At 49.0% G+C, this 25305-nt stretch overlaps 1 protein-coding gene across 2 annotated transcripts in view; it reads left to right on the forward strand.

Annotated features, from left to right (window-relative positions):
• CDC42BPB (CDC42 binding protein kinase beta) overlaps positions 1 to 25305 on the forward strand; it is a 104327-nt gene that overhangs the window by 45654 nt on the left and 33368 nt on the right. For both annotated transcript variants that reach the window (XM_019639297.1, XM_019639298.1), the window contains exons 3-9: positions 2211 to 2294; positions 5652 to 5747; positions 9698 to 9846; positions 18530 to 18623; positions 20410 to 20610; positions 22362 to 22610; positions 24091 to 24170. In XM_019639297.1, the coding sequence (XP_019494842.1) occupies positions 2211 to 2294; positions 5652 to 5747; positions 9698 to 9846; positions 18530 to 18623; positions 20410 to 20610; positions 22362 to 22610; positions 24091 to 24170 (953 nt within the window). The remainder of the gene's footprint in view (positions 1 to 2210; positions 2295 to 5651; positions 5748 to 9697; positions 9847 to 18529; positions 18624 to 20409; positions 20611 to 22361; positions 22611 to 24090; positions 24171 to 25305) is intronic.

Consider the following 25305-nt stretch of genomic DNA (forward strand, 5'->3'; position numbering starts at 1 on the left):
GACTGGGATGGGAACAGGGAGGTTTTTGGTTTTGGATTTTTTTAATATTAAGGTATAATTATACCTTAATTACACATAAAATGCACAGATCTAAATGTACATTTTGAGTCATGGCAGATGTCTACACCTGGGTAGCCAGTACCCCAATTGATACAGAGCATTTCTGTCCCCTAGAAAATTTCCTCCTGTTCCTTTCTAGACCCCCACCCCACCCCCAGAAGCCCCACCCATCTGGCTTTTCTGAGTGCCACCAACTGGGAACGTCATTTAAAGGAACCGCAGGGAAAAATTGAGTTCTGTGTAGAAATAACAACTCTGAGCTACAGGTAGTTTCTGTGAGGTGCGGTATTTGGTGGTGTTTAGTGAGAAGGAAGAGGTCCTGTTGAAATTAAACCCAGTTCAATCCAGTCTGTACTTTCCCGACTGTCCTCTGTGTGCCAAGCAGTGAGCAAGGCCCAGGTCCGTCCAGGCTCTGCAGTGACAGTGCCCTCCTTAGAGTGTGCCAGAGGGGCAGCAAGGAACGCCAGGGCCTGAGAGCGACACCTGTAGGAGAAGAATGAAAGAACCCAAGAGAACAGTGTGCCAAAATCGCTTATGGTCATTTTTAGCGCCCCTCTTTGCCAAAGAACTTAATGTAAAACTCGGTTTTCAGTGTTTCGAAGAAGGTAACACTGATTACCTGCGCGTTCCTCCCAAATCAAGGGGGTCTCGCCCTCGCCCAGGCCTGTGCAGCGCCCCGGGAGCTCTCCTTTGCTCTTGCTCCCTCTCAGGCTTTTCCGGCTTATTTGTACCCACCCCCAACGCTCCCGCCATCCTGCCCTGGCCCTGTGGCCCGGGCTCTGCACGCCAGCGCTCCTCACCGAGGCTCTCCAGCCACCCAGCCATTCATCCAGTCTGGGGTTCCTGCTCATGTTTGCCTCTCCTCCCTGGCCATAACTAGAATCTTGGAACCCCGCCACTGCCTCCTGGGATAGTCTTGTAATCACACACCTGAAATGTGCCCAGTTTCAGATTCTCTGTCTCTGACGGCGCCAAGCGGATCACAGAACTGAGGACACTCTTTATCGGTGCTGGGACCAGAAGTGCCCTTCACAAATGGTTTTAGTTGGGTTATGCTTTCCTAATGCCAAGCCAGGGGTCCCATCAGGACTCCCCACCTTCATGCCCATGGGAGATCATACTTAATTATGACCGTCATTATAACAGTCTTTAAAAGCAGCCACCTGAGGGTGATAGGCATGTTATCTAACCCTTCCGAGCCTCAGATCCCACTGTAAAATATGAATGTCAGAAATACCAACTATCAAGAATTGTGGTGAGGATTAACTGAGAGTGTGCAAATCAGTTGTTTAGTTCTGGTCCCGGCACGTGGAAAGTGCTCAGTGCATGGTAGTTTCATGAGTACTTCGACGATGTCACTGAGGTATATGTTGTTTAGAAAGCAAGGAAGGAAATAACTTAAGAACGCTTCATTCCATACCTGCTGTTGGGCTGCCAGCCATTGGCAGCAAAAAGGTACAGAAATTCCTATGATTCCCAAGATGTAGCTTTCGGTTTTGTGGTGGAGACTTAGGCCAATGAATGATTAGTTTAAAGAGGGGAGAAAGTGCATATGATGGTACAAACATCACATCTGGTGTTGGTGGCGATGGAAGAACACATTCAAGATTTGGCGGGGACCAGGATCCAAGAGGACTTCCTGGAAGAGGTGGCATGTGAGTTGTACTTGAAAGAATATGGCTGACAGCCAACACGCTGAGTACTAACAGTGTCTAGCACCGCTCTGAGCATGTTAAATGAAACGAGAGAGTTAGGCACCTGAGCATCCTGGGCAAGTAGGAATGAGCGTGACGGGGGAGCCCGTGAACGCAGGGATGGAAGCTTGGGGACCACTGACAAATTTTAAAAGTTTTATTATGAAACTCCCAGACACACCCCAAAGTAGAGGACTGTGAACCCCTATTCACCTAGTGCTGAGCTTTGGAGTTTTCTGAACTGGGTGGGTGAGACCATTCAAGTTGCACTGTGGCTAAAATGAAGTTTTGATGCTTAAAAGGGCAAATCTTTACTTACATAGAAAACTTTCCTTTCCTTAGCAGCTCCTTTTCCTGGGTTTCCAGGCAATTAAGATTTCACTGTGGTGATATGCAAATGCGCTGGCCTTTTGTTTCATTAACTAAATTTTTGTGCAACTCCCATTTGTATTCCAGGTTGCTGTTGTCAAAATGAAGAACACTGAAAGAATTTATGCCATGAAAATCCTCAACAAGTGGGAAATGCTTAAAAGAGCAGAGGTAGGCATGGAGTGCTGAGGAAACAAACACGCAAAGGGTTTTCTGTGAGGGGCGAGTGAGATGGGCCGTGAGGCCATCCCAAGTGTGGGCCTGCCCCCCAGGACACAAGGGCACCCCTTGTCTCCAGGGTCTGCGCCCCCTCCAGCGCGCCTCCCACGTGCTCTGCTCTGTTTGAGTCTACCGGCCAGATTGGTGTTACCTGGAAGGGCAAAGGACAGCTTTGTGGGAACTTGAGGCAGTTATCTCAGTTCTCCATATGTAAAAGCAGTGATTGAGTGGAGCCTACTTAGTCCAGGAGTGTTTTTATATTCCCTCTTAGAGGGGGAACGAAAATTACAAATAAAAGTAGATGACTCCCACTTGGCAGTCTGCGGTCCTTTTTCTTTTGTGGCCACCGTGCCACAGCTGTTTCATGCCCCGACCCCGTCTTCCCAGCCCCATGAGCAGCCCCAGCTGACACAGCGAGGCCTGCCAGCTTCTCCTTTGGGTGCCTCCAGACTCACCTCCCCGTGCTTGCCTCAGCTTCTGTCTTCATCCCCCTACCCTCTATGTTCCTCCCCTGTGCCTCAGAGAGCCAGAATCCTTCCTTTCCTATCTCCATTCCTTGCCCTTGTCCTCTCAGCTGACGCCCCCTGCCAGCGTGCACTTAGCACCTGTCCCATCTGTGGCAGTGTGGCTCACTCACACTCCCCCTTACCCCACAGTTGCTAAGCAGGCCCTTGGTTCAGCGAGCTCTCCCCTCTAGAATTGGCCACCTCTTCCTTTTGGAAATTCCTGCTTTCGTTTATAGCCTCTCTCATACTATCACTGTAAACCCTCCTTTCCTCTTTTGCTCTGAAATTCATGTCCCTATGATAGCTGCCACCTTGGGCAGATCACAGTACAAACCTTTGGTTTAAGTCAGATTGTTCTTCTGAGCATTGGGTTTTCACCATGAGTAGGTATCCTCCAGCCTCCCACTAGCACGTCTCGTCCATCCTGTCTGGTCACTCTGGCTGTCCTCCCACCTGTCCATCGTTTCCTGTCCCTGCTATAGCACCCAGCATGAGGCCTCATGCCCATTTATTGCTCACCAGTGCATGTTGGTTGATTGTGTAATGACTGTTTTTGTTTGTTTCCTAAGATTTTATTGGGGAATTGGGGGAGGGGAACAGCGCTGGGGAATTGGGGGAAGGGGAACAGACAAGTTGCTGTCCTTTTGTTCTTCAGTTTAGTTGTGGAGGACGTCGCTTCACTGGCTTATGTTGGTATTATCATTGCTCTCTTCCTGGGTGAGGCAGATCGGTTGCCGGCCTTTGGATGGCTGCTCACAATGGCTCTTGGCAGCTCACGCCAGCTGCCAACCACTCACAGCAGCCCACTGCAGCCTCACTGCAGCCTACACCGACACTGGCGACTCAGGGTAGCTCAGCTCCAGGTGGAGCTATTGTTCACAATCTTAGCTGCAGAGGGCAGTGTCACTGGCCCTCATGTGGGATCTGAACCGGGGTCCTGCTGCTCAGAGCTGGTATCCCAAGCCAGCTCTTAACCAACCCGCCACTCAGCTGGCCCAATGACCGTTTTTTGTCGTCACCTGGGCTCAAAGTGTTGGTGGTCCATGACTGCCTCAACCACCGGCCTTCCACAGCCTCATCCTCGCCCCACTCATCTTGTCCTCTCCACCCTCACTGTCTCACTGCCATGTCTGCCGGCCTGGGCCCCAGCCGCCCTTCATGTCACCGCTGACACCTTGGCGAAGGCAGGAAAATCTGGGGAAAAGAAGTAGCTACCACTCCATAGAAGTTTGGACAAAGAAACAGTCGTAGCAAATTCCATTCAGGTTTATGTTTTTATGGAAGTGACTGATTTATGAAAGAAGACAGCTGAGCCATATTTAACATGACTTGTTATGTTAACCTCCGGAGTGTGTGTGTGTAAATTTTAAAAATGATGGCTGTCCTAATGTTAGGGAGTGGTGATTCTCTCTTTATGATAGTTAGTATGTATTTACCCATATGTCATGTTGGATGAGTGAGTACATTTTAAGAATAAGTATTCCTGTTTAATTTAAATTTGGTGACACAAGTCCTGTTTAATTGGCATACTCAGGAAAGTCCAAGAATGTCTGCTAACCGTGATGATTATCTTAAAATATATATGATGGAATATGTCAGGGTGTGTGATGGATATGCAGATACAATATATAGAGATAGAAAAGGCTGGTTAAAGTAGTGTACCCTTTTATTTAGTAGGCTTATTTTAAACATGAAATTGTATACTATTGCCTTCTAAATGTCTTCTTTAAAAGCATGACATCGGCAAGAGGCGGCAGTAGGAAAGTTGCAAAGCAGTGAAGTTCATAACTTGCAGCCCAGGCTGGGCTTCTAGTTCAGCATGTTTGGTTTTAAAAAACCAGTACAGGGGCTGGCCAAGTGGCGCATTGGTTAAGAGTTGGCTTGGGAGCGCCAGCTCTGAGCAGCAGGGCCCCGGTTCGGATCCCACATGAGGGCCAGTGACGCTGCCCTCCACAGCTAAGATGGTGAACAACAGCTCGACCTGGAGCTGTGCTGCCGTGAGTCACCAGTGATGGCGTAGGCTGCAGTGGCGCTGGCCGGCAGCCGGCGTGCGTTTTTGTGAGCCGCCGTGAGTGGCCATCCAATGGCCGGCGAGCAACTGCCTCACCCAGGAAGAGCGCAGTGATAATACCAACATGGGCCAGTGAAGCGACGTCCTCCACAACTAGACTGAAGAACAAAAGGACAGCAACTTGGCTGTTTCCCTTCCCCGATTCCCCAATAAAATCTTTAAAAAAAAAATAAATAACCAACTCAGATCCGTAAGCAGATGTGTGTCCTGTCCTGTCAGCCGTGTGGCTGCTAAACTCTGAGCCTGTCACAGAGAGGGGCAGACATGTGGGGCAGCGTGTGGTCACACCAGCTGCCTAAAGAGGCTGACCTGGTAAAGCCAGGGGACGCTGGGCAGGAGGGGCTCACTGGGAAGCTGTTGCTGCACAGCCCTACCCCGCCACGAGCCAGGTTTAATCTGTAGTGTTGGCCATAGAAATGGCCTGTGTGCAAGGGGTAGGTGCAGGGCCCACCTGGAAGTCTGCGTGGGGGTGGGGTGCAGGAAAGAACAGGAATGCGCCCACTTTCAGCTGGTGCATCCCAAGGCATTGTGGGAGCTGTGGGGGGTGGGGGGGTTGTGAATGATGGTACCTCTGGTTCCAGTGAGCGAGGGAGGCCACGCTCCCTGTGGCCTGGAAGGCAGATGACACCCACCAGAGCCTCTGTCGCCGCAGGGGCCCCTCTGTCCAGGACTGTGCTCTGCAGGGTGCTTTTTCAGGTGGAAACACGCTGACTCCCTTCTGGTTCTTTGCAGACCGCGTGTTTCCGAGAGGAACGAGACGTGCTGGTGAATGGGGACTGTCAGTGGATCACCACACTGCACTACGCCTTTCAGGACGAGAATTACCTGGTACGTCCGCGCCACCAGAGCTTAAGACCCCATCCAGTGGCGTTTGCTGACTATTTGATTCCTTGGTGCGGTCACTGAAAAAATGAGAAGACAAGTGGGAACGGACTTTGTTTAAATATATATTTGACTCGCTAAAACTAAGGGGTTTGTTTTAATGTAGTGATTGTCATGTGGATTTTTAAAAAATAGACTTGTGACATTATATACTTGTTATTCTCCAATCACTAGATAACCTGGTTTTTGTTCTCTGGGTTTGTTACATGTAAATAAACTGAGGATTTCAGATATTTTCTATTTTGAATTAGACATAAGAATAAGAAGCTGCTGTGGGATTTCAGATGCCAGCCCTGTACACCGAGTGGGTGTTTGCTCCCTGCTGGGTCTGCAGCCCCCAGCAGGTGAGCTGGCCTCCGGGAGGCCTCCTGACAGTGTTTGGGTGACTGTGTTTCCATGTCCTTGTCATCTGTTTAGTCTTCTGATTTGAGCAGGGGTTTGCTTTCAGTATTGACTGATGAGCTCTGACTGACATGCGTGCGTCGATGGCTAGTCAAAACGGCCGGCGGAAGCCAGGACCAGAGCAAGTCACAACTGCTGTCAGCACTTTAACTCCGAAATGACTTTCCAGCTTTGCCTAAACCTGAAAAGTCCACCCGTGGAGCTCTGGGTGGACAGAGGCCAGCTCAGACCTTGCTCCTCGGCCAGCGTGTGGCCCTCAAGGGTCCCTGCAGCCTCAGGGTGGGAACCTGTGCTGTGTTCTCTCTCTAACAGCCGACTATGAGCTTATTCTCGGTGACAGACTCTGTTTACTCACAAGTGGCGTAGTGTAGGATCTCTTAATCTTAAAATAATCTCTTTCAAACATCAAAGAAACTCCTTAGATTCAAACATCCACAATTAGGTAAAACAGTTTGTTTTACTCTCTGTTTAGAATTGAAAAGACTGATATTTGTTTCAACAAATGAGAGGGGGCAGCTGGTGTTTACTGAGCACTGGGCCGTGGGTTGTCCCAGTCCTCCCGGTGTCCCAGTGGGTTAGGCTTTCATTATTTTCATCATGTTGTAAAGGGGGTGTCTGGGGCAAGGAGAGGCAGTCAGCTGTCCACGATATCGCAGACACAAGGATGGTGTCAGGACCCAGCCTGGCCCTGCTGGCAGGAGAGGTGCCGGTGCCCCTCCCCTGGCAGGCAGCAGCATTCTCGTGCTCGGGGGCCATCTGCATGTAAACCCCTTCTTCCTGGATTGGTGTTGCTCCTCCGAGTGGACTGTTTCCAGTTCGTTTCCTGTTTTGATAAGAAGTGCATGAGGTTTCTAAGGAGTGCTAGGCAACACGGCTCTGTCCAGAAGGAAAACAACATTTTTTGTCTCTCATACTTTTCCTGAGGTCAGCATAGCATGTCGCTGTCTGAAACATGAGGCATTACCAGCTTATTCTAACTTGGAACAGTCAGGAATTCTAGCGTTCTTGAGTTTTTGGAGTTGCCCAATTAGAAGTACAGTGAAAATTAAAGCGAGCGGAAGGCCAGGGCTCTGGCGCTTTCTCGTGCCGGTTACGGGGTGGGCGGACCAGGCTTGGCACTCGTTCTGCCGCCCGCGGTGGTGTATTTAGGTAGTAGCCTTGCTAGGTGACGGTGAGGAGGAAGGCGCACACAGCCTGAGCGCCTGCAGGCAGAGCCCACCCTGCTGAGCTCGCTCATGTTGAGCTTCCAGTGGAGGTGGCCAAACGCAGCGCAGCGTTTCATAAAATGAAACCTGTTTTACCAGTAACTAAAAGGGTGTTGCCTGACTGGCTTAGCTCAGAGTCCTACATTATGTGACAGGAAGTAATTGGTGCAGTTCTTATAAGCGAAAAGATAAAGTTTCTGCTTGTCTGCCTTATGAGCCCTTACAATTCTTGTCCTTATAAACTTGTTTTCCAGGAGCCCATCCACTACGTTTAGCACTGATAATACGGTGTTTCTTTTCCTTTGGGAGATTTCTATGTGGACATGGAAACCGTTGAGGCTCGGCTTTCTTTAGGGCCAAAGACCGTGGCTGTTCATTCTCCTGAGTGCCCCTCACCCTGTGTGTCCATCACAGGGGCTATGGTCTCTCCTCCAGGTGTCTACGATACCTGTCTCCTGCCTGGACCACGTCGCGGCCTCTGGCCCTCTGGCCAGCTCTGCTCTTGCTCCTTCTCCTCCTGTCCATTCTTCACAGGGTGGTCAGAGGACGACGTTACCCATAACCCAGATTCCAGCTCCCCGGCCGCGCACGGAGGCCTGTGGGGTCTGGCCTCATCCCCCTCACCTGTCACGCTCCAGCCATCGTCACTGTTTCCCCTTCTTCCAGCGGCCACGTTCATTCTCCTCTCGGTCTCTGCACCTGTCCCTTTGTCTGGAACACGACCCCGGGCCCGGGCCACGGCCGGCTTCTGCCTGTCGGCCAGGTGGTGCTGTGCCTGCTGGGCGGTTCAGTGTTCTTCCTGGCACCTGTAACTCTGAGCTCACTGTGTTCATTTCCATGCTTGTCTGGTCTCTCTCCCTCTGCTCCATGTCAGCTCTGTAGAGGAGGTACCTGTCACCTAAAGGGGTGCCAGCAAGTTCATTACTGAGAGGATGAGCGAGTGAACACCCCTTGAGAGTCTTCTGTATAACACGGTGTGGGGGAGACAAAATGATTGACCCAGAACTCCTGCTCTGAAAACTCACTGTTACCGGAAGGGTCAGGCCACAGGGCCGTGAGGCCGGGCGGAGGTCTGGCTGAGGCTGGCCTTGGGGCGGGGGGCTTCTCAGACGAGGGGTCAGTGAGGTGAGTCTTGAGAGCTGAGCTCTGAGGCAGGATGAGAGGGTTTGTTGGTAAGACATGGTGAGTGAGAACAGGGACCTGATATGAAGGCTTCCCTACCTTCCTCAGACAAGCCCGACTGAAAGGTGGTTCGTTTCCTTTCTTAGGAGACTCTGCAGCCTCCTGTTTAAGATGGGCCTGGAGCCCACGGCGTGGCTTCAGATCCTAGCTGTCACTTGCTAGCTGCGTGACTTTGGGCATGTCTTCAGCCTGTAAAGTGGGGTGGTGCTCGTACCTGTGAGGGGGGCAGTCTGAGGGTTAACAGGTAACGGCCATGTCACGGAGCGCGATGGCTGCTGGCTGAGTGGGGCGGTTATCATCTGTTTCTCAGTAAATAGTGAATGATCGTTTCTCAGGCAGTGGTATTTCCTCTGTGTTGATTAGTTAAAAGTTAACAAGTTAACTGCTCAGGCCAGAGCATCCATCTCTGAAAAGGAAACTGTCATCAAGGCAGGTGATTCCCAAGAGCTGTGACAGTCTCACCCATTGCGGGCCCCTCTGACCAGTGAGGTGTCCCGCTCAGGGTGTCCTCGGCCCCTGGGCTGCCTTTATCACAGCTTCCAGAGTGCAGGGGCAGGTGAGCTCTGAGGGACGGCACGGGCTCGGCCTTCTGGCAGAGCACGCCCAGCACTTTGGGCATTCCTCTCGTTACTTTAATTTTTGCTTAAGCCATAGATTTTCTGATACTTTTCAGCTTGTTCATGATACCATTTTGTGAGAACTGCAAGTTTGGTCCCTTCTCTGGCCCATTGTCTTCTTCCTGTGACATGAGGGTCTGGGAAATTATTTTTTACCCCATAGAACTTAATGGGCTTTTCGCTGTGCGTCCACTTTGGGCCACTAGCATTTGGAGTGCCTCCTCTGACATCGAACTCTTTAGTCATTTCCATTGATTAAATACATTGTTGAAGTTTGTTCTTTGCTGGATGCATGACTTAAAACCAGCCGCGTTCTGATGGACCGGAGAGCGTGTTCTGAGAGGGGACGTCATGGGTGACAGGAGCCACTGGGAAGCCACCCATGCAGACTTGAAGTCAGAGGATATTCGCGCTGGCAGTTCGGCCTCTGCCTGTCGGGGTTAGTGGGGACTGAACATTGTATTCTCTCCCCTTCTCTCCCGACTTGTAGTACTTGGTCATGGATTACTATGTGGGTGGTGACCTATTGACCCTGCTCAGTAAGTTTGAAGACAAACTTCCAGAAGACATGGCAAGATTCTACATTGGTGAGATGGTGTTGGCCATCGATTCTATCCATCAGCTTCATTACGTGCACAGGTAATCACCTTCTTACCTACTTTGTGGAAACCCCATTTAATGTGTTAAAATGGTCCTTTCAGGGTCCGAGGCATAGACCCCGGGTTCCAGGCTTCCGGAAAAGTCACGCACTTAGCAAGTCCTCACTTTGAGCTGCTGCCCTGCGGAGCGGCTTCCCCAGGTCACCACCTTTAAACCCCTTGCCTGTGACAGTTGTGATGTCTAAGTGTTGCCAGCTGAAGCCCCCTTGTCCTATGGCATTTACTGGACATGAGCTCACTGCCTCCCCTGCATGCCCCCCCAGAGCTCATGCGGGGTCCCCATCCCACTGTGTCTCCACTTCCCTGTTTTACGCCAACCCTAAGGGCACATGGCTCGATCACCCCACAAAATACTCAGCAAAGGAAGATGGGGTTGAGGAGAGGGGCACACGCCACAGCAACTTGAGTAAGAGCGTGACGCCCCCTGAGGAGGGTCGTGTGGGTCAAAACGGGAGACAGGTCCCCCTCCTGGTCACCCTGTTCCCTCCGTTTTGCCCACCCGCTTGCTGGGAGGACAGTGACCTTAGCCTCACCCAGCCTGGACCTTTGCGTCCATCTCCTCCTGCTATTTAAGACAACTGTTTAGTCCTATGGGGTTTTTTGATTTGTTTTATTTTTATTAAAGTAATTTCATGTCAGTAGTTTTAAAAAGTCAAATAGTTCTGCAGGGCTTATATAAGAAAACAGGGGTCTCCAGCCCTCCCTGCCCTGATTCCACTTGCCACGGGTAACTGTTGTCAACTTTTTAAGCTGTTTCTTCTGCTGTTTCCCTTCATATTTCTAAATGCCAGGCTTCGGTTGCCGTTTTCTTTTTTGTGGGGAGGGGAGGTTTAGATCACATCCATTAAAATGGAGATTTCACCTTTGACATAAGTGCCTCTCTCTCACCCCTCTCCCCAGCAGGTATACTCTGCATCTTCCCTCTCCCAGAGTGTCCCAGTCAGTGAAATAGCAATAATACCTTTTGGTTAAATCAGTGCACGGTGTTTGTTTATGATATAATAACTGTGTAACTGTTACAGATGAGCCTTGTAGTATAAATAGTTACACTTCTTTATATAAATTTTCATTTCCTCTGGGGTTAATAATTGCCCTGTTTTTTTCATTAGTCTACTTTTTTGTGTAGCTGTCACTAATTATCGCCCGACATTATGAGCAGACGCTAAAGCTGTGCACGTTCAGACGTGTCTCAGGTCGCCTCAGTCCTGCACTTTCTTGGAGCCCCTCCCTCATCTCCCCGCCCTTGTGGACTGTTCTCATCCTGACATCTTTTCTCCCTCCCACCTCCCTGGGGCTGAGTCACGTGGCATCTTGATTTATTCTTTTGATTTGGTAGCATTCATCTCCCAGTATTTCTGGGAAAAGAGGTGTGTGAGATCGTTTTGAGATCTGTGACATAATGCTGCCCATTACATGACTGATAGATTATCCAGTAGGCCATTTTTGATTGGAAGTCACCGTCCTCTTAGCACTATGGAGGTGTCTGCTCCTGTGCCCCCCTGGCCCCCCCCCCCACTTCATGTGGCCATCAGGATTCTCTGGGCACGCACTATGGTCGCTCGCTGACCCCACTCCGTCCCACTGGCCCCACTGGCCCGGCCTCTGCAGCCTTTTAGGACTTTCTGCCCTGAGGGTAGGGATGGCACCTTCCCGCCCGGTGTTACAGCACGGGAAGGAAACTGAGGCCCAGCGAGATGAAAAAGCCTGCCTTGGGCCACATGTTCCTGTCAAATCCCTCGGCCCCGGTTCCCGTGTCACAGAGCAAGTCCAGGGAACTAACTGCCTCCAAATAATAGTCATTCTTATATGGCAGTGTGGTTTGGGACAGTGGTTTTCTCTTCTTCATGTATTCTTAATTTAGTTATGTATGCTTTTATAACAGTGGTAATAATAGTTTTTAACATTAGACTTTATACTCTGTCTTCTTGACAGAATTGTGCCTGATTCACATCAGTGATCAGTGTCTTTGTATTTGTCACACGTCTCCAGGGAAATTAATTTACCACCTATTTAATAGTTTAGTCTTTTCCTATTTTCCCCTAATTAGAAAACTTTCTCCTCATTTTCTTAATTGGCTGTGTAGAAGCTTTGCTCTGTCATTTCACCGCCAGGCATAGTAGAAGACATTAAAATATATAATTCAAAAACTTCTTCCTTCAGAATTAACTCAGTATTCAGCCTAAGTGCTTGAATGACCCAGTCTAAAAACACAAAGATTGCATTTGTGCTAGAAAGCTCTTAAAGTCAGATTTTATAAGCAGTCAGTCCTGAGGGCAGTCCTGGGGCATCGGCAGGCAGACAACTGCGACCTGAGAAGCTCACTGAACACGGAAGCAGTGCGGCGCTAGGACTGCACGGGGGGCACAGCCCCTTGCTGAGGGGTCAGCTGGGCGACCAGTAAAGGCTGAAACAGAGTGACAGATACACAGGATTGCAGACGGAGAACGTCGCATCCCCAGAGAGAAGAGAGTATACATCTGAGGAAGAAAATAAGAGCAGGTGCAATTTTAGGAGAAGCAATATTCAGAGAACAAAGAAGGCCTTGGACGAAATAGAAAGCTGAGTAGAAGAGGTGGAAGATAAAGCAGAGGAACTCCAACGAAGATGGAGAACTGGGGAGAGGGCAGCTGGTCAGAGTGGCTCTGCCCGTCTGCGCAGCACTGGGCACCACGCCTGACCCACCACCGAACATTTACTGGGTTTGCAGCAGAAGTTCCTCGGGTGAGGTTGGAAGCTGATGCTGACAGATCACTCGGAGACGGGACAGGGGTTGATGGAATAGGCTTCCCTTTCAGCGTGTCGGGAAGAACAGGAAAGGAAAATCAGGCCGCATTGCGTCCATGGCCGGACACTGCCCCCGTACCACTGTTTTGAAGCAGAGTCACAGTAGCCGAGAGAGAAAAGGCCCTCGCGGGTGACTGGAGCCGCTGCTTAGCCCTGTGCCGACTCTTTCCTGAAAATGCTGCCACCATTGGGCTTTGGAGGGAGAAGGAGCTGGGTTGGTCACAAGCCTGGTGGTGGCCCACAGGGACCATCAGCCCTTGGATTGGCTGCTGCTCGGTGGTGTGGGGACACCTGCCCAGCTAAGAAGTGCTGCAGGTCAGAGCTCTGGGTCAGTCCTCGCCCTGTGCCTCCAGTGGCGCTCCGCCCAGAGGCCTTTCTCTGTAACCTCCCTGCGTACAAATAGCCAATACACAGTAAAAAAAAAAAATTATTGGTGGTATTATATTTTAAATATAGAATCACACTTCCCAAATAACTCCAATGCCATTAAAAAAACAAAAGTAGAGCATGCAGATGTTAGCAGCCGACCTCCCCTGGAAGGTTTAAAAGGAAGAGGCCAGCCTTCCCAGAGCTGCCTCCCCTGCAGGCTTCTCACAGGTCCTGAGAAGAGGAGGATGGGTTTGTCCTGTACGGCCCATCGGTGCGTCCTCCTGCATCCAGCAGCAACCTGGAGGGACGAGACACTTTAAGGTCATGCAGACATCCTCTTCCTTTTCAAAGTTTCCCCCTAAATTTAGTATGCATTGACGATTTTTGCCTGGGACAGTCTTCACCATGATGGTTGCAGAGTGACAGCCAAACTTTAGGCCCTGCACCTCGAAGCACCTCCCTTCACTCCTGTTTGCCTACTTATCATCAGTAGGGTACATGCTTCCTTTTTCCTCCCGTTTTCTTTTCGTCACTGTCTTCATCACTTTTTGTGCTCATGTTGTTCCGTTTGGCCAGGGAAGCCCCTTCTGTCTAACTTCCGTGTTTGTGACACTCCCTCAGTCTGTTAGAATTGCCTCAGTTTCTGGCTCATCTCGTACCTTCCCTGCCCCACTCATTTCTCTGAGGCATCTCCTGTTAGTGGGGAATGGTTTTAAAGACCGAGACCTGGGTGCCAGCTGTGCCCATTACTACAGGGTGTGTAGGCCCCCTCAGTGGAAGGAGTTGGGAGGGTATCTGTAGGTGCACATGCGTGTGTACATTCGTGTTCCTGTACCTAACATGGGAATCATGCGTTCGCCTCCGGCGGCTTCCCATTCCACAGTTTTGTCTCCCTCGGTGACACAGCTGGCTCCCAGCAACATCACGCACTCAATTTGCCCGGTCCTGTCATCTCTGAAATAGCTTCAGACTTGCTCTGCCCACATGCTACTGAAAAGATTTCAGGGTTTGTGCAGTGCCCCCCACCCCACCCCACCTGCACACGCCAGTTCTGTGTCCTGAGTTCCTTTAAGTTGGGTTTTTTCCAACCCTATTTCCCTCAATGCTGTTAATGTTACTCATTGGAAGTATAGCTGGGCTCATTGGGTTCAGTCAGCTTCCATTTTAGTCTCCCCTTCCCTTCTTTGTTGATTTAATTTCATTTTTTGAGTATGTACAACATTAACATGTTTCAGCAGAAACCAAACTGCACAAAGTTATACTCAGAGAAATGTCACTCCTTCCTCATCCAACCCACCCACTCTCTCACTTGCGTGTCTTCTGCACCTCACTCATGTGTGTGCACACTCGCATGCAAAGATAAGCAAATGGATTTCCTTATTTCTCCTTGAACTAAACAAAAGGGAGCATGCTAAATAAGCACTTTTGCATTTTGGTTTTTTTTTTAGTTGACGATATATCCTAGAAATCATTCTGTATCAGTTCATGGAGCGCCATTCTTTTTTACATTCGCCTAGTCCTCCATATCTTCAGGTACCAGAGTTGACTCAGTCTCCTGTGGATGGACATTTGTTTATTGATAGCTAGTTTCTGGTATTTTGCAGTTATAAATAGTGCAGTTTTCTAGCCTTGTACATATATTTTTTTGTATTGTTGGTTTGTCTTTAGGGTAAATTCCTAGAAGTAGGACCACTGGACCAACAGAGAAATAAAATACATATTAGATACATATTAGCATATTATTTTTTAAAAATACTAGCTTTATTAGATGTTGCTAATTTCCCTTCATAGAGAATATACCTTTTTGTATTCCGTACAGCAATGTATGAAAGTGCCTGTTTCCTTGCAGCCTTGCCAACATAGTGTATTTTTATTTTTAAATTTGTGAATTTTTTCCATCTGATGAATGAGAGATGATATACAGTCGAAATTTTCTTTTTTGGTGTCATGTGAAGTCAAACTTCATGTTTACGTCTTTGTATGTTGTTCATTTCATGTCGTTTGCCCATTTTTCTATAGGATCTTTGGGGGTTTTTTTTCCTTCAACTGTTAAAGAAATATTTGTTTTTTATCTGTAATATTGGGTCTTCAGAAAAGTCATGATGCATGTTTGCAACAGATGACACTAGTCCATTTTTTGGAAGTGCTAGAGTCATTCGCACCTATGTTATTGCTATGTCATTTGACAGCTGACAGTTCTAGCTTCATTCTAAAAAAAAAATTGAGCGATTTGGTTGAGTTTTGGAGATTTTACAACAAGTTGAAGATGGAAGGCCAAACTGTGCTTTTTTGCCATATTTTACTGTTTTACTTCCATAAAGGGAAGAATGCTCATCAAGCTTGTGAAAAGTTGCATAAAGTTTATGGTGACAATGCTTTACAAGAACGTTAGTCCCAACGATGGTTCACGAAATTCCGTGCTAGTGATTTGATCTCAACGATGCTCCTCGGTCAGGGAGGCCCACCGAGGTAGATAACAACAAAATAAAGGCATTGATCAAGTCAAACCCATGTGACACAACACGAGAGATTGCAGAAACATTGAACATCCATCATTCAAGCGTTCACGACCACCTGAAGAAGCTGGGATACGTAAGCAAGCTCGATATTTGGGTTCCGCATGAACTCAAAGAAGTTCATTTGATGGCACATATAAACATCTGCAATATGCTCATTAAACGTGAGGAAAACGATCCTTTTTTGAAGCAATTGATAACTGGTGATGAGAAGTGGATTGTTTACAACAATGTGGTGCACAAACGATCTTGGTCCCCATGTGACGATTTGCCTCAAACGACATCCAAAGCAGACATTCATCAGAGGAAGGTTATGCTCTCAAGTGTGGTGGGATTTTAAAGGTGTCGTGTTTTTCGAGCTCCTACCAAGGAACCAAACAACCAATTTGAATGTGTACTGTTGGCAATTGGACAGTTTGAACGAATCCATCATCCAGAAATGTCCAGAGCTCGTTAATTGTAAAGGAGTTGTGTTCCATCACAACAACGCGAGACCACACACAAGTTTGATCACCCGTCAAAAATTATTGGAGTTTGGATGGGATGTGTTGCCACACCCGCCATACTCACCTGACCTTGCGCTGTCAGACTTCCACTTGTCTCGCTCTCTTCAAAACTCCTTGCGTGGTATAACGTTCAATTCAGATGAGGCTGTAAATCAGCACCTTGTTTGGTTTTTCTCAAATAAAGACAGGTCCTTCTATGAACAAGGAATTATGAAGCTCACTGAAAGAGGGCAAAAGATTATTGAACAAAACAGGCACTATATCATTGATTGATCTTTGTTCTTTATATAAATAAATGACCTTTGAAAAACATAGACAAAATACATCATGACTTTTCTGAAGACCCAGTATATGTTGTAAGTAGTTTTTCCCAATGTTGCCATTTATTTTTTTACTTTGTTTATTGGGTTTTTCTGCCATGCAGATTTTTTAAAATCTTGTGTATTAAATTTATTGGTCTTTTTCTTTTATTACATCTGGATTTTGTGTCATGGTTAGAAATTTTTTTTTTTATCCCCAGAGAAACTTTTAATAGTTTTATTTTTTATTCATATAGTTTCATTTTTTATATATGGATCTCCGATCCATTTGGAGTTTATTATAAAGTACAAGGAATGAATCTGATTTTGTTTTTAATTAAAAGGCTGCCCAGTTGTCCCAACACCAACTGAATTGTGTCTTCACTCCATTGATTTGAGATAACATCTTTATCACATACTTAATTTCTTTATGTAGTTGGGCTATTTCTGGCCATTCAGTTCTATTCCTTTGTCTTTCTGTCTCTCCAGGCACTAGGACCATCCTGCCTTAATTATGGAGGCTTAAAGTCATGCGGGGCTAGTCCCCATCACACCTCTTTCTCTTCAGTGTTTTCTAGCTTTTCTCACATGATAATTGTTCATGTGAACTTCAATATCAGTTTGTCTTGCTCTAAAAAAACAAGACATTGAATTTTTTTTTTTGATACCTCTCCCTGCCTGTAGATCCAAGTCTTTTTGTTGTTGTTCTGGAAAGTTCTCTCAGATTATCGTTTCACATATCAGCTATGTTTATTTAGATTTCTTCAAAGACTTTGATTATGTGTATGTTGGGCCTGCTTTGCCTGTCTTCATTTCAGTCTCCAGTTACTTTCCCTCTGACCCTTTTTATTTCTCTCTTTGTCTCATTTTTATTCATCTAGATCTTTTCCTTCACTTCTTCAGTGCCCTTCATTAGATTTTTATTTGAATTTATTCTTCTTTGGGCAACTTGCAGCTTAGCTTTTATTTCTTCGATTCTTCCCTGAATTAAATCAGCTCTTCATTTCTTCCTCTTTTTGTCTAGTTCTGTTCTTAGCTTTTGTTTTTCTGATTCATTGATGGATTGCTTTGTTTTGTTTTCTCTTTCATATTCCTGAGTGTGTGTTTAAGGATCTTTTGGTTTAGAGTTCTTAGTTTCTTTGTGGGTCTTTTTTGGGTAGAATTCTCCTCTTTTGCTCACATTTGTTTGTGAGGTTCATCTTGTTGCTGGGAGTAGTTGGTCATTTGTTTCCATTGAGGTGTCACTTCCCGTCACATGCGGCCAGCCCAGCTTGTGGTCCGTTCTCCTGCAGTGGACGTTATATGGATTCTACCTTTTGGCTCGTGTGATCTGTGCAGCTGGCAACATACTTGTACTCCCCTTGGTGAACATCCTTTTAAGTATGTTCCCGTTCATGCTGTCCAATCTTATAAGCTGTTGTGCCAGGAAGAATCGCTAGTGCTTCTAAGCCCACCCCCACCCCCCACCCTTCACCCAGTGTTTGCAGGTGAGACCACTGGTTTAGTGAGACCCGAGATTACTTCCCGCCCTCACTGGCTGCTCTATAACTGGGCACGTTACTCAATTCGTAGGCCTCCGTGTCTTTAACTGTAACGTACAATTTGAGGGTACGTGGTGGTTTGTTAGCCTGCAGCGGTCTTGTCCCACATCTTCACCTGACTCGCTTATTCCTCAAGCCTCTGCTCAGGTGTCTCTTCCTCGGTGGGAAGGGCCACCTGACACCCCCCCCCCACTCTACCCCTTGGCCTTGTTTCCTGCTTCTTCCTATTTTGTCATAGCACTTACCATGTGGGCTGTGCTCTGTGGTACTGAGACCACCGTCTATTTGTGCATTTGCACATTCGTTTTCTGACACCTCAGCTAGTGTGAAGCTTTGTGGGGTGGGTGGGCAGCATCTGTAATGGGTTCAGGGTCGAGAGCAGCGCCTGGCACAAAGGAGATGCCAGGAAACACGGGTCAGTGCGTGGAGGGTGGGTGGGCACAGTAAGAGTGACTCACCAGGTTAGTCGGAGGTTGGCTGGTGCACGGAAACGAGTGGTGGTGGCGGCCTGCTGCCCAGCCCAGCTAAACCAGGGCAGGGAGAAGCTCCTGGATTGTTACAGCTGATCCACTACTAGTGAAGGGCTTTGACCCATCCAGTGTGCTGTTGCATGGAAATGGTTACTTTCTGTATTTATTTTACTAACAGAGACATTAAACCTGACAATGTCCTTTTGGATGTGAATGGTCACATTCGCCTGGCCGACTTTGGATCATGTTTGAAGATGAATGACGATGGAACTGTAGGTATTTTTAATGGAGATTTTTCATATGGTTTTGGGTTTTGCTTGCAATTAGAAGGGGCTTAAAATTTCAGCTTTACGCACAATTGAGAAACCAAATTTGTTAACGCCAATTAAGACAAATCCATTTAGGAGACAGTTGAAAATTTCTTTTTACCTTTAACACATCTCTATTGCTTTTTATGTTTACAGAAGTAACACATGTGCCTTCTATAAAGTGGGGTTGTTGGGTTTGCTCAGCTCCCCCGTCAGCACTGCACTGAGATGCAGCTCTGGGCCCTTTCTGAAAACACCCTGTGCATGCTGGTCAGGTGGCTAGATGGTGATTGTAGCAGGACACCCTCATCTCTGGGGACAGAGAACTTTGTTAGTCAGCTGTAGACCTAGAAACGGGGTCCTTGATGCCAGCTGACACCCACTGCAGAGCAGGAGATGCCCTGAACGGCCGTCACTGGGAGACCTGGGCTCAGGCCTCTGTCACTAGCATTGGGCTGAGTGGCCTCAGTAGGGCCACTCGCTCCCATTCCCATCCATCGGCTCCTTCCCACGAACTGCTTTCAGTGCCTCGGGAACTGTCTGCCTTCTCCTGTGGCCACTGTCGCGATTTTTGGTCTTGGATGTTGGGAGGCATTTCTTTAAAGCCTGCACTTATCGCCTGTGAAGACCGAGGTAACCTGCCTCTCCAAAGGACGGCAGCCCCTGCTTTCCTGCTGCGCGTTTTCAAGCAGCAGTAAGAGAGCCTGTAGAACTACCGTCAGTTGACAACATTTTGAAGGAGCAAGGCAATTTACTCGCGTCCCCTCCACATAACCAGTCCCCTCATTTCTATTAGTCTTCTAATGACACCGAAAGCATTGGTTACCTTTCTTACCTGCGCGGCACTCCCATCCTGTGTGGACACTCACCTGAGTCACCACTGAACAGCCCAGTGTCCCTGCTATCCCCTGTAGAGCTCCTGCAGCTGGGCCACCTGGTGCAGAGACGAGGCCCCAGTCACGTGATGCAGGCAGAGCTCCTCCTGACTCACCCGCTGACTCCAGGGAGCTGCTTTGTCCTCCTGGTGCTCTTCTCAGCCGTGACCCGGGGACAACCTGGCCTTCCCCGGACAGGCCTTCTGCCCCCTACTGCCCCTTGCCTGACCGATGGCCTGTGGAGCCCTGCCCTGCCCGTGCCCAGCCCCAGAAGGATTGCTGCCCTCACCGAGCGCAGCTACCTGCACAGGTGGCGCCGTGTCCCGGCCAGTCAGAGCTGAGGAGTGCTTCTTCCCCTTGCAGGCGCCTTAGCTCCCTGGTCCTGTTTGGGGACTGCCCAAGCACCCCGCTGGTGATGGACCAGCTTCCAGACCGAGGGTAGCCCGTGGGTGGGCAGCCGTAACATCCACCCTAGGGCAGTTTAGAATCTCTACTTTGCAAGAGCCCAGGGGTCTCTGTGCACATGACAGTCTGAGGGGGGCTGGCCTGGACACCGCTGGCCCCCGGCCACAGTGAGCAGCGCTGCAGCATGTGGGAAATGGCATCCCTTGAGAGACTGATGCCATTGGGGGCCGTGGTGGGCACTTGGACACTGAGAGACCAGCGTACAACAGTCCCATCTGGAAAGTGCCCAGTGCGGCAAGAGAATGTTTACTTGCATTGAATTTTGAATGATGAGGTTTTTCAGGCATGATCAGGTGCCAGTTTTATTTGTGATGATTTCATTATCTGTTGTCCGTATTTTAGAGAAAGTCGTTAGAAATTTGATATGAGAGGTGTCCTAGGGTGCCCTTCAGCACGCTCTCTCTCCTAAGGTTCAGTCCTCCGTGGCCGTGGGCACACCGGACTACATCTCGCCGGAGATTCTGCAGGCGATGGAGGACGGTATGGGCAAGTACGGCCCCGAGTGTGACTGGTGGTCCCTGGGCGTCTGCATGTACGAAATGCTGTACGGAGAAACCCCGTTTTATGCGGAATCACTCGTGGAGACCTACGGAAAGATCATGAACCACGAAGTAAGCTGAAACGCTTCCACATCCCGTTTGGTTCCATGTCCAGGCACAGGCAACCTAGAGGAGGGAGCTCAGTTGGGGACCTGTTAGTCTTTGGGGAAGAGGTGAGGGGGCTGGAGCAGGCTGGTGGCTGCTGGACGGCGATTGAGAGTCGGGAGAGGTTTAGGAGGTCAAATACGGGCACCGTGGGTGTGCCCTGGGGGCTGGAAGGACAGTCCCACCTCCTGGTGGAGGGTGATGGTGTTCCCTGGGTCAGAACCCCTGCAGGAGACTTGGGCTTCGGCAGAAAGATGCAGACATCCATAGTGGCCGTGTAGGGTGTGCGTGCCTGGGGACGGCCAGTGGGGAGTGCCAGCTGGGCAGTTTGACCTGTGGGTCTGGATTCATCAGATGCCAGCTCGGGTCCTCAGTCTGTTTCCCAGAAATAGTTGTAGATGAATCACATCTCTCAGCATAGGTGCATCCTAACCCCTTCTCGACCCCGCCTCTCTTCCTCACTTCCCCCCTCCCTTTCCAGCTGTTCATTCACGTCAGCCTTGCCTTCTCCCCTGTCTTTTCTTCAGTGTTTTGCTTTTTATTATCTCCTCTTCCATCTAATATTTTTGTCCTCTGTTTTTTTCCTTACATGCCTTCCTCAAATATTTCTTTCTAATGCCAGTTTCACCCCATCTGCCAGTGTGCCGCTGTCACACACATCCCAGAAACAGCCCCCTGGCGGCTGGTCTGTGCCTGGCGCCAGGCCTGCTCGTGTACAGAGCAGACAACACCAGCGTAAATGGCCTTCCACATACTCCAAGTCAGAACCCATTACACACTTCTCCCGAAGCAGAACCAAATGTTTTCATTTATGACTAGTACTTACTGTACACACTTCAGACCATGCCAAGTGCCCACAGTGGGTGGCGGAAGTCACCCGTCCACTTCTCAGTGGTAAGCGCAGTTAAGGCGACCAGTGGGGCTTAGTTACTTCGGAGTGGCCACCAGGGGCCCTGGTCCCTCGCTCCTTGTGCCTTCCTGGTATCTCCACAGCAGCTTGGGGAGTGGTGCTCCTGTCCATTTTTATAGATCACAAGTGGTGGCTCGACACTTAGGCCCACTGTGCCGTGTGTTACGTGGCCTCGAGGTCTTAAGCAGGGGTGTGGGGGGGGAGGGACGTGGATTTAAATAAATGTCATCACATCACATGGAACTGGGCCTTTTTGTCAGCATATATTTGTCGTCTTTCTAGTCTTCGTCAGAGATGGACCTTGCTCTTTGTGTATCCGAGCTTTTTTTTTAACACGCCCCTTTTGGATGGGTGTTGACGTAGTTTGCAATTCTCTTGCTCACATACAATGCCGTTGGGAACATGCTGTGTCTTCTCTGTGCCTGTTTCGCTAGAGTAGATTTTTAAAAACAGAGTCGCTGTAGACGCTGGCAAAGCACATTCTAAGGCGGGCAGCTGTCTGTCCCACCCCAGGGTGTGGTCAGCACTCTCTGCCCTTTACAGGTGAACAGTGCCCGCTGTTGAATTTACAGGCAATGTGATGACAAGTCTCCATGAATAAAATCAGCCAGACTCCATGTTTTTTCTGTTGCCTTTCTGGAATTCAATTTCATTAGCACTGGCTTGCATTTAGTTACCACGAAATGAAAAGGAACCGCTGCTTTGGAGCTTTGTTTCTGCTCCGTTTTCTGTAATGTCTGTGCACCCTAGAATTTTCTGGGTAAGCTTTCATCACGTGTCCACTGATTGCTCTCCCCTACCCCGCTAGGAGCGATTTCAGTTCCCGTCCCATGTCACTGATGTATCTGAAGAAGCGAAAGACCTCATCCAGAGACTCATCTGTGGCCGAGAGCGCCGGCTCGGGCAGAACGGGATTGAGGACTTCAAGAAGCACGCCTTCTTCAAAGGCCTCAGCTGGGAGAACATCCGCAACCTGGAGGCACCCTACATCCCCGACGTGAGCAGCCCCTCGGACACGTCCAACTTTGATGTGGACGATGACGTGCTGCGGAACATCGTAAGTGTGCCAGTCACCTGTCCTCAGTGCGGTCACCACGGGTGTGTGATGGCCGTCTGTCCTCAATGCTGTGTCACTGTGGGCGTGCTTTTCAGTGCTGTGTTGAAGGGATTCCTTGATAAGACAATAAATCTTAAAACTGGACTGATTTTTTAAAACAGGCTGTTTCCTCAAGAAAATCTACCTTTTATTTCAGCCTTCAGTTTGGTCTCCAAATGTCCCTTTTTGAACATGATGAATTAATTACTCAGTTTGAGTAAAAGTGAGGTAGATAGCTGTTTTGTCTTGAAATTCTTCAGAAATACTTATGCTTTTATTTTCATGGCACTCTGTACCTTTTCAAAGCTGTGTCACCCCCATTGTCATATTAGAGCTTCGCCACAGGCCTGTCACCACTTCTAGATTTAAAGACCCGGCGAGGAGCCTGGCCTGCGGCCTCACAGGGGCAGTGTGTAGTAGGCCTCTGGTTTCCAGTCCCTCCCACTGTGTCCTTACATGTGAGAGTGTGTCTGATCTTCCTACCGTCGGTGTTCTAGGCGTTGGCATGTGTGTCTTCATACAGCAGGAATTCAGGAGCGACAGTGATGATGAGCAGAGTTTGAGTCTTTTGCTGACGTTTAAGATCGTGGATTTTCCAGGGACCCAGCTGGTGTCTGACCTGGTCTGATAGGCCTCTGCGTTCTGCTCATATGTTGTAAAATTATTTGGGTCTCATCAAACCCAGCCTTTTTAGTCCACACGTGTGTCTTGGTTTGGGAATAGAGTAACTGAGGCTTAAGCAAGTGAAAGAAAAGTTTTGATTACTGCTTAACTTAGAGACTTTCTCTTACTAAAATAAGAACTGAACTTGAGACCACATGGAGAAAAGACCGAGAAAAATATGCTCATTGTTGAAAGGATTCTCCTAGGCTCCAAAGAAACTATTACCACACTAAAATTTCCCAGGTAAATTATAACTTTGGTTTTATTTTTAGTAAAGAAGGATCCTCAAGCTGAAAAATAAGAGTTATAATGAAAACATATCTAAAGTAGTCTACCTTTGGGTTTCAGCTTCCTCTCTGCCCCTGGCCTCTGTTTCGGGCCAAGAACCTGAGAGCCCCCAGCCCCGGCCCCATGTTCCCCCCGGGGGCGGCACCTGTACCCCCACTACTCGTCTGCTCAGGAGCTTGTTGAGCCCGGCTGCTGCGGCTTAAGAAAGCCAGGAAGTCACCAGGCTGATTCAAGTTTGGCCTGTGCCATTACGTCATCAGAAGCAGTGTGTTTACCCTCTTAGCTGCATTGTGCAGTGGATAGAGCCAGGAAAGACAGGGAACCTGCCAAGACCAAGCTCCCGTGCAGGTGACACCATGGAGTCAACGTTCCAGAATGCCCCGTGGCCTCCTGTGCACTCCCGGTCTCACCGTTCCGGGACCGTCTTTCCTCCCTTTGTCCCGTTTGTTTGAACGAGGACCTCACTTATGCTGCGTGTGTTCTTATGCAGGAAATGCTACCTCCTGGTTCCCACACAGGCTTTTCCGGGCTGCATTTGCCATTCATCGGTTTTACCTTCACAACAGAAAGGTATGTCTATATTTGTCATCCCAGGAGGAACCTCCTGGGCAGAGGGACAGTCAGATGGGCTTCTCTGCAGAACACGCGTGGTGCTGGGAGGGCCGTGCTAAGAAGGTGTGGCCGGGTTCATCTTTTAAAAATGCATACCCGGTCATCGTGATGACATAGCAGGGCCGGCAGACTTTTCCACAGAGGGCCTGATGGGAACTGATTTAAGCTTTGTGGCCTCTGGTATATTCTTCTTCTTGGTCTTTTCTAACAGCCCTTTAAAAATGTAAAAACCATTCTTAGATCGTGGGAGGTACAAAAGGGGTGAGGGGGGAGGTGTGGTCCCAGGCTATCTTTTGCTGACCCTGACCTGGAGGCCGTCACCTCTGACAGACAGCCCTCAGTGGCCCAGTGGCCCCTGGCAGCATGCTCAGCTGGGAGCCGCCTTTCATTAGGGCATGTGGTTGCTTTTAGGGATTTCAGGCGCAGCTCTAGCTTCCATTAGTAGGGGGACAGCACAGTCCCTGACATAGGGAAAAACCTGCAAAGCCGAGGCCTCGCCTGTGACTCCACCCCCTTGGGAGCGCCACCCTAGTGCCTGTGTCTGCCCGCCACTGACTGAATGGGCCTCTTGCAGAGACGTGTCGCCTGAGGTGCTCTCCCTCACTCTTAAGGGGAAACTGGGGCAAGAGGAGAGGGGTTAGAAAGAAGGGGGGCGTGGAATAAAACAAGTGAAACTCCACCGTGTCTGAGGTTAGGTCAAGCTACGGCATCTTCTAGTAGCTTGTACCTGAACTGATCTAAGTTCCTTCAGGAAAGGGTTACTTCTGTTTGCGAGCTCGTGGAAACTTCTGGTGTGAGCTATAGGGTTAAACCGCACTGAGCCAAATGATGGCTGATGCCTTCTAGTCCAGGAAGTGGGGGGCATATCGGCTTATTATCGGTTGTGTTATTATCTCGACCTGCTTGTCAGATCTGCCGGTCCCCAGCTCGGGGGCTCCGGATCGGCGGCAGGGCCCAGGCTCGCACAGCACTGTCAGGCCGCCTTTGAGAAACCCTGGCGTACACGTGCTGGTCCCTGCTGCACTCGGCATGGGACTCAGAAACGTTTCCCCGACATCACTGTCCTATGAAAAGCAGGAGGAACCACCTCCAT

Source organism: Hipposideros armiger, unplaced genomic scaffold (genome assembly GCF_001890085.2).
Source record: "Hipposideros armiger isolate ML-2016 unplaced genomic scaffold, ASM189008v1 scaffold_43, whole genome shotgun sequence".
Taxonomy (NCBI): Eukaryota; Metazoa; Chordata; class Mammalia; order Chiroptera; family Hipposideridae; genus Hipposideros; species Hipposideros armiger.